The sequence below is a fragment of the Cinclus cinclus genome, chromosome 9, assembly GCF_963662255.1.
Source record: "Cinclus cinclus chromosome 9, bCinCin1.1, whole genome shotgun sequence".
Lineage (NCBI taxonomy): Eukaryota > Metazoa > Chordata > Aves > Passeriformes > Cinclidae > Cinclus > Cinclus cinclus.
In genome coordinates, this window is record NC_085054.1 from 6,812,343 (window position 1) to 6,820,138 (window position 7,796).

General features: G+C 39.0%; 1 protein-coding gene across 2 annotated transcripts in view; it reads left to right on the forward strand.

Moving 5' to 3' along the window:
- The window catches only part of PDE11A (phosphodiesterase 11A), a 106,802-nt gene extending 99,927 nt beyond the window's left edge, over positions 1 to 6,875 (forward strand). For both annotated transcript variants that reach the window (XM_062498280.1, XM_062498281.1), the window contains one exon: positions 6,714 to 6,875. In XM_062498280.1, coding sequence (XP_062354264.1) covers positions 6,714 to 6,875 — 162 coding nt within the window. The remainder of the gene's footprint in view (positions 1 to 6,713) is intronic.
- Positions 6,876 to 7,796: the final 921 nt, after the last annotated feature.

Sequence of the window (7,796 nt, forward strand, 5' to 3'; positions counted from 1 at the left end):
AGCTTCATTGAAGGCTTTCACCCTAATCTGTGAGAAAAATTGAATCACTCATAATATTAACATTTCTGTTGCTGTTTTACTTAGAATTATCTGCCCAATGTGTTGTGAAGGACATGGCAGTCATGTATGGAAACATATATAAAGATCTGAGGAAGCAGATTGAAAAGTTGGCAGATAAGGTAGAAGAGACAGCCAATAGAGGGAACTCAAATTGTACAGCAAATCTGAAAGAAGATGAATGGATAATTTAACAGCCATTCAGTTTTCAAGAAAGACAAAGCACAAACTACATTGCATCAGAAAAGGACTAGAAATGATGATGGATGAAACACTTCAAGTAAGTGTTTAACACAACAGAATCACAGTTGCCTGCAGAATTCCCAGCTGAGGGCAAATTCAAAGAATTAAATTGGCATATGAGACTTATATGATTTGAAGAATTTTTCAAAATCCATTTAATAGCAAGGCAGAAGACATTGATCAGCTGCTTGGTTAAAATGTTGAAAGGAAAGGAGTTAGAAACATTCTGTCTCTCGCATGCTCTAGATGTAGAATCAAAACCATAAATAGCAGAGCTAAATAAGAAGTTGTTTATGAAATAATAACTCTTCTGAGCAAGCCCTCAGTTTCATGAAATTGTAATGAACAGATGAATCCTTTGCAAGTGTAGCAATACATCAGTAGAGCTACTTCAGTTGGTCCCATTCCTTCAGAATCACTCTCCCTTTGGCAGCATAATGTGCATGATATTGGTCAGAGCACATTTTGCTGCCAGGAGCTCTGTACATACTTTCCTCCCTGAAGTACCCAGCACATTTTACCAATGGTTAATCTTACTTTATAATCATCCCTCTCTAGTTTACTTCCAAAGGAGTACAGTATTATTCTTGCCACTGTACCATCACCACAAAGAAGCTTAACATTAATTCACAGCAGAAGAGCAGAACACTTGTGCATGTGTTAGATCCCTATGCAGTCACAACTAGCTTCCTTCCACAAACAATTTTTAGAGAGAAGCTAGAAGAAACTCCTGTTTTCTATAAGGGAAATTAGTAATATATTCATTTAATCTAATTACACTTTTAGGCATCAGAAAAAAAATCCCTGGCAGAAATGAAAAAGTAATCCACTAATGCATTATGTATGTGATGACCTGGACCCTTCCTCATTTAGCCCTAAAAGGAATAAACGAAGTCCCCTTCAACCACAAGGAGATTGCAATAAATTTTTTTCATGAACTCAACCCCCTCAGAAATACTGTATTTTTTTGCAAAACATAATGATTAAATATGGTCCTGAATCAGTAGGGCAAATAATTAATTCATATACACATGCAGTCAAGGGTTCATAGAAGTTAATCCCCACATCTTCTCTGTATCACTTAATCTTCTTTATTCTACTATGGAAGGTAGAATTCTAGAAATTTTGGGGGATTTAGTATATGGGCATATATACAGAAATACTTTTGGGTTTTCAAAACAACTTCATCAAGTATTTGTATTATGAAGATAAAATCTGTGGCTGCAGCACAGGTTCCCTTTTATCTGAACTAATCTGAAGTTCAAGGACTTTCAGATAGATGGCTCACCTTTGGCCTGTGTATTCTCATATGAAAGCCACTTCAGCAAAACTCAGGAGTCCAATTCAGCTTTGCTGTAGCTGGTCATGACTCTCTTGACTTCAACAATGCTTCATATGCTTGTACCGAGTCTGAATTTATCCCCATGGCTTCTTGATCACTGGTCCTCCCTTCCAACTAAGAAACTGCCTACATAATAAAAGTGATTCATTAGAAACCACTGGGTTCCAAAGTAGAGTGAACACTGAGACCTATAACTTTTTTATATGTGCTCAGTCATAAAAATGAATTTATATGGTCTTATTCCATAAACTCACTTTACAAATATTAGCCCCGCAACCATACTTTCATGAGCTGTAATCTTGTCAAAGCTCGTAAGTTAAGCAAGGTCAGAATTGGTCAATATTTGGATGAGAATCTCCAGCAGGGAAGGGGCAAAAACAAAAGTATATACTCTGGAAGTCCTGCAGTGTTTGTAAGTTGGGACATATTGAGCTCCTCTTTAAAGAGATACAGTAATTGTCTTAGAATGCAACAAAATTTTGTATTTGCTTTAGCAAGTTTAGCCTCTGACCACATCTGTGCTGCATCTTGGCAGTTTCACTAATATCCTTCCCCAGAGATGAAGGTGACGTAGTAGACAAAGTCTTCTTCCCCCCACACCTCACTTCAACCCAGGAAGTTGGTACCCATAGGTACAAACAAATACCCCCACTGGTCCCCATCACCCTCTCCCTGAAGGGGTTTGTTTCTAGTGCTACAGTTTCTGCATTCTATATGCTTTACCTACCAAAATATACATCCCTATACACAAGGAAAGGAGAAACAATAACAAACCAAACCACCCTGCCCTCCTCACCTTCTCCCATAAATAACTTCCTCTGAGTATCTTACGCTCTTCTTCCCCATTTTGAGTTCTTCCTTCAGGCAGCTCTGCCCCTCTCCCAGGTGCACACAATGTAGTGCTGAAGTGCCTTTAACCTCTTCTTGTGCTGAAGGAGCTTACATGCAAGCAGAGCTATACCTTGGGAAAGAATGCTCTGGGCAGAGTAGTACACACTCCCAAAAGACATCTAAATAATTGAAGGCCCTAAGAAAAAGACACTGCTACAGAGTAACTTTCTGACAAACAGCTTAGTCACACATCTGGGGTAACAACACATGGATGCAGAAGGAAACTGCAATCCTCTGGCTTTTCCTAATGCTGGAGCAGGCAGTGCGTCCTCCCAGGCTTTATCACTGTGACTAAGAACAGCTTTTACAGTAAAGGGCACAGAATGGGAAAGTTCACCAGTCCTGTACCTACTGCTGTGTAGCAAGGCAGCTGCACTGCAGTGGAAGGACTGCAAGTGGGCAGTGAGGTCCCAAGCCTCAGGAGACAGGAACTCCCCGGGCAGGGGTTCCCTCTCCCCAGCCCAGCTGCCTGCCAGCTCCCAGCCTGCCAGCTGCACCAAGCAGGGACAGGAACAGGGCGTTTCTGCAGCCACCGAGTTTGTGTGGTGGTATCCCATGTCAGACAGCTGGTGAAGACCAAGCCTTTTCCTAGGAAGGCAAGTAATAAATAAGACATTAAGAACCTAGACACCAAATTAGACAGATCACTAGCAAAGCTGTTTGTAAGAGGCGTGCATCAAAAATAGTGGCATGGAGGAGCAGTATGTCAAGGGGTTCTCATGCTGTAAAATGGAAAGCAAAAACTGCAGCCAGGAGGTGGAAAACCCTGACAAGGCTACAGCCAAATAAACTTAAAGAGCTTTGGGAATAAATTGGTGGTTTAATCCGGATCAGGAACAGGTGCAATGAATGTAATTCAGTAAATGGTCCAGACCCTGCCAGAAGGGAGAGAAATGTGTTGCTTTTGAGATAATTTCCCAGAAGCTTCATAAAAGCAAATTGATTACTGGAGTTTAATAATTAAAACAGGGCCAGATATATAGCAATCAAATGAGTTTTTAATTACATTTCGAGAAGAAATAAAATCCAATTTGTGCACTTTGTATCAGAGAAGCCCTACTGAAAATGCTTTGGTAGCTGGAAAAAATAAAATAAAAGCTAATTTCCATAGGAATTATAGTAGTCAGTTTAATTAAAAGACTAGATCAGAATGAAAAAGTCCCAAAGTGAAAGGATGGTAAATACAGAAGCAGTGATTCAAACATCAAATCAATGTCTAAATAAAGACATTTTATAGACCAAGTGCAAAATCTGCACTGTCAAGTATCACTAATCTAAATTAATGTGTAACAAAATAAAGTTTCTTAAAATTACACTATATATTTTGTATGTATTCCATTGAATTAATTGCTGCTGCTATGGTAAAAATTAATAACAAAGACATGGTTTATTCTTTCTTAAATACTCCTTATAATCTATTTCATCAAAGTTAATGTTAGTAGTTAACCATTCTTGTTATTTACCTGGTAGCCTCTGTTGAACCTGGGCTATTAGACTCTAATGTCAGCTTAGATCTATATTTTGAAGAAATATATGTGTATTTACTTACAGATTTAAAATATGTTTACAGCTCGTAAGATAACAGTGATTACCATAGAACTGTAGGGGTGCTTCCTGAATCTATTCCCAGCCTCCTTGGGCTCCTGGTCCCTGCTGTAGTCAAAGCAAAGGTAATTGCTGTAAGCATCTCGAGCACTCGCAGTCATCCTGGCACAGTACGTGACAGGGCTGTCTCTTGCCATAAACCATGGCAGATGCCAAGGCCTGGAGGGACAGGCACAGCAAGAGGTCATGCCCAGACCTCTGCAATTATTCCCTGGCACTAGGCTGGAAAACATCACGGTCTTGTGGTCAGTCTTGGCAAAATAGCAAGGTCACAGAAAGGACACGGACATAGTCGAGAGCTGCACAGCCACACTGAGACAGAGTCTGCAGTCCCAGTGAGCTCCATCTCCTCTCTGCTGCCTGGAGCTGCTATAGGTTCCTGGGTATAGTATATATAGTATATATACATACACTGTATATACTATATATACTGTGCATACTATATATAATATATGTAGTATATATACTACATATACTATATATATGTGTGTGTGTGTATGTATGTATATGTGTATATATATATATATGTGTGTGTGTGTGTGTGTGTGTGTGTGTGTGTGTATAAATATACAGGAACAGCCTGTACTGCATTTTGTACTTACAGATCCTGGGGCTGACAGGATTTGAGTGCACAACATCTTTGTGCTTAGAGAGGTTTGAAGCATACTGATTTTTAAATAGTGATTTAACCACCGGGCTGTTTGCTTATAAATATATATATATATTATTGATTTGTCTAATTTTTTAAAAAAACTAAGGTGTATATTGAAAAAATATCTCACAAAACCTTTTTGAAGATACTGGCCAGGCACAGAAAGGATCTGATCTTGACATTGCTGTCAAGGGCTGAGCATCTCATGTGCTACATCTAGAGACTGAGCTGGCAGTGCTAATGCAGGTGCTAATGGTAATGGCAGTGAGCTTTTCAGATACTTTCAGCTGTTTATAATACATTACTGTCCCTCTGTTTTAGACTCTACCAAATCAGGTAGAGGAATTAAGGAATACACAGAAGTCTGAAATAAAGATATAGAAATGAAGAGTTGTGAGGCATGGTGATGGGAATGTTAAAAATCCTTATCTATTCTATAAAATGAATGACCAGCAGCAGCAAACAATGCTGTATTGAGCAGAGACTGCAGTGACCCCTGCCTCTTACCCCAGGCCCAAGACTGCAAAAGTATCTGCCCAGTCTGGCCCATATTCTAAGGAAGTAATTTGAAGTGGATTTGATTCAAGTTCCAGCTTCTTCCTCATGATGTGATTTTTCATAAATGCTGAGCATTCATATTTCCTACCGAAGTCAACTGAAATTGCAGGTTTTCAGCACATCTTAAAATCAGGCCATTAACCCTTAATTGTCATATAATAGCTCAATTAAAAAATCTGCCAAGACTTAGTTCAAGGCAAGATCCCATGGCTTTGCAAGCTAGCTATAAAAAAATCCAGTTCTTTAGTGGCATCTGGGCTCTGGGGACCATTTAAAGCAGTTGCTGTTAACCCTGCTATTTAAAGCAAAAACTGATCAACTGGAAAGGTACCTGCTTTTCCTTTCCTTTCATTTTCTTACAATTTTCTGCACTTTTAGAAGAACGACTTTTGCTGTCTTTGTCATTTTTGGTTTTTAAACTGGCTCCAATCCTTTCTTTCCAATGACAAGTACATATTTTCCATACTATAGGAGAAAGCATGCTGCCCAGCTCTCAGCAGAAACCACTGCTTGCTAATCAGAAAAGCTGCAAAAACCCACTCCTCTGTTCTGAAAGGACACATTACATGGCCACTTGGGAGGCCACTGGTTAACCCTTTCCTGACATCCACTGACATCCTGCTGTCAATTTCTGTCTTTAATATAGATACAAAACCTAGTGAAGCACTTCCGGTCTTTGCACATAAGCAGGATATTAAAGGGGAAGGTAAAAAAAACTTGTAGCAAAGGTATGCAGGAATTCCATAATTTGGGGATGTATTCAAAGATAGATTAAACTAGATTAAAGATTCTTACTGGCCTTTGTTAGTTTTGGACTGGGTGTGTAAAGGAGAGGCAATTTCAGTGCAACCTCGAAGAAAACTCATTTAAATTTCTTTATTTTGAGCACACACTATTTGTTTTTTCTGCCAGCTTGGGAAAGCACAGTGTTGTGGTTTAGTCACCTATATGAAAAAAGAATCTAGCATTATGGAGATTATTTCATCTTTGTCCAGCTTCTAGTACAACCAGTGGACTTCCTGCTCATAGATGCCATAGCTGGTAGCCTCAGGCATTTGGGGATACCTCAAAAGATCTTTAAGGATTGCAAAAAATACTTGAACTGTATCTCTGCTATCTTATGTGTCTTTTTTTTACATTTATGGTGGCCTAAAGCCTTATGTAAAACAAGTCAGATAGATAAAGAGAACTCAATGGGAACAATAATTTTACCTCCACAGGTATTTACAGCTGGGAGTGAGGAGAGTAGGGGCATAGTGCAGATTAAACTCTTTTTTTTCCCCTGTTATGCCGTGGACTGTCCTTCAAAGGAGTGGATATACTGTCACTATTTCTTCTCTCATCCTCTTTTTAATCTTCTTCCAGTGTCTAGTGAAGCTGAATGTGAAACTGAAGCCTATGCTGGACTCTGTAGCAGTAAACAGAGGTAAATGGGAGGAGCTGCACCAAAAAAGACTTCCTTCCCAGGCGGCACCCTTGTCCTCCTTTTCCTCCAGCTTCACCATGTCTCTCAAAGACATAAATTAAGCCAGCAAATGTCAGTGTCACTTTACAATAAGAGCTATCTGAAAGGTTTTCATAAGCTTAGACCCACCATTTTTTAAAAACTGCTTTCCCAGACATGCTTAATTGATCAGATATTATCTTGATGGCAGCACAGTTTGCTTTTCCTGGAAGGCTTAGTGGGACTGAAGGGAAGCCTGCAGTGGGACTGCACTGCTATCTGGAGCGACATGGAACACTGAACAGAAGAACCGTTCATTCAGCTCCTCTACATTTCAACTTCTGCTGTAAAAATCTGTAAAGCTGACAACAGACTGAAATATAAGAACTCGCAGCTTAATAAAATTAATAATACAGAGCAGGACTGGGATGCAGGCTGGCCAATTCATATGCAAGGAGCTGCAGAAAACAGAATGGTGTGTAATTACATTGTTGTTTTGCATCTCTTCAGTACATGTTATGAATCAATTACGCCTGCGTTTGTGATGCTCCTCTCTTACTCTCCCTCCTCTTTTATGCCTGAATGTTCTGAAAAGCCTGCTTTGTATTCTGAAGAAGTATTTTTTTACAACAAAGCTTCTTAGTGATTGATCAGGGCCTTTAGAATTGCCTACCTTTGCTACATTTAAAAACAAACTTTATTATCTTTAAAAACACCAAGCTGTCCCTTCTTCCCTGAGAAATTCATATTAACAGTGCAGCAAATTTCTCAGCAAGAGGAAGTTTGCATAAAGGCAAAATATTGCATGGTAATTTTAGAGTGTTTTTTTTTCCTTTAAAAAAATGCTCTTGTAAAACATTCATTTTTTAAAAAATTATAGTGTCACCTAAGGAAAAGATTAATGGGTTTTTTTTAAAACAGACTACAAATAAAAAAGGAAATCTGTTGCTTTGTGCTTCAGGTTTATATTACATTGAAAAGCAGACCATGGATAAGCCTTTCTA